This window comes from Cynoglossus semilaevis, chromosome 13 (genome assembly GCF_000523025.1).
Source record: "Cynoglossus semilaevis isolate Cse_v1.0 chromosome 13, Cse_v1.0, whole genome shotgun sequence".
Lineage (NCBI taxonomy): Eukaryota > Metazoa > Chordata > Actinopteri > Pleuronectiformes > Cynoglossidae > Cynoglossus > Cynoglossus semilaevis.
Window position 1 is genome coordinate 331,312 of NC_024319.1, and position 399 is coordinate 331,710.

Genomic DNA, 399 nt, shown 5'->3' on the forward strand with positions numbered 1-399 from the left:
TGGTGGGCAAGCTGGAATGAAAGGGAGAGGGGTGTAGCAGGTGGAGATTTAGAGAAGCAAAAGAGAGAAAGGAAGAGAAGAAAGGCAAAAGAAAAAGAAAGGAAGAAAAAGAAAAAGAACAAAAAGAGAAAAAAGAGAGAAGAAAGAGAGAAAGAGCGTGAAAGAGAAAGAAAGCGGCGAAAAGTAAAAAAGAAAAAAAAGAAGGCTCTGAAAACAAAAAAAAGACGGAAATCCACTGGGGGGAAACACTCTGAGCCAGAGGAGGGAGATGTAGAGCCAGAAAGGGAAGGAGAGGGAGATGGGGAGAGAGAAGGAGAAATACCAGATTATTCCTCCTTCTCTGCTCAGTTTCGCAGCACATTTGGGGAAAAGGGGCGAGATTCATGGGAAGGTGAGAGG

At 43.9% G+C, this 399-nt stretch overlaps 1 protein-coding gene across 1 annotated transcript in view; it reads left to right on the top strand.

Moving 5' to 3' along the window:
• The window catches only part of grin2db (glutamate receptor, ionotropic, N-methyl D-aspartate 2D, b), a 33,649-nt gene that overhangs the window by 31,394 nt on the left and 1,856 nt on the right, over positions 1-399 (top strand). The window contains 1 exon segment of the mRNA XM_025061448.1: positions 1-397. This exon segment is cut by the window's left edge and continues 30 nt beyond it. Coding sequence (XP_024917216.1) covers positions 1-397 — 397 coding nt within the window.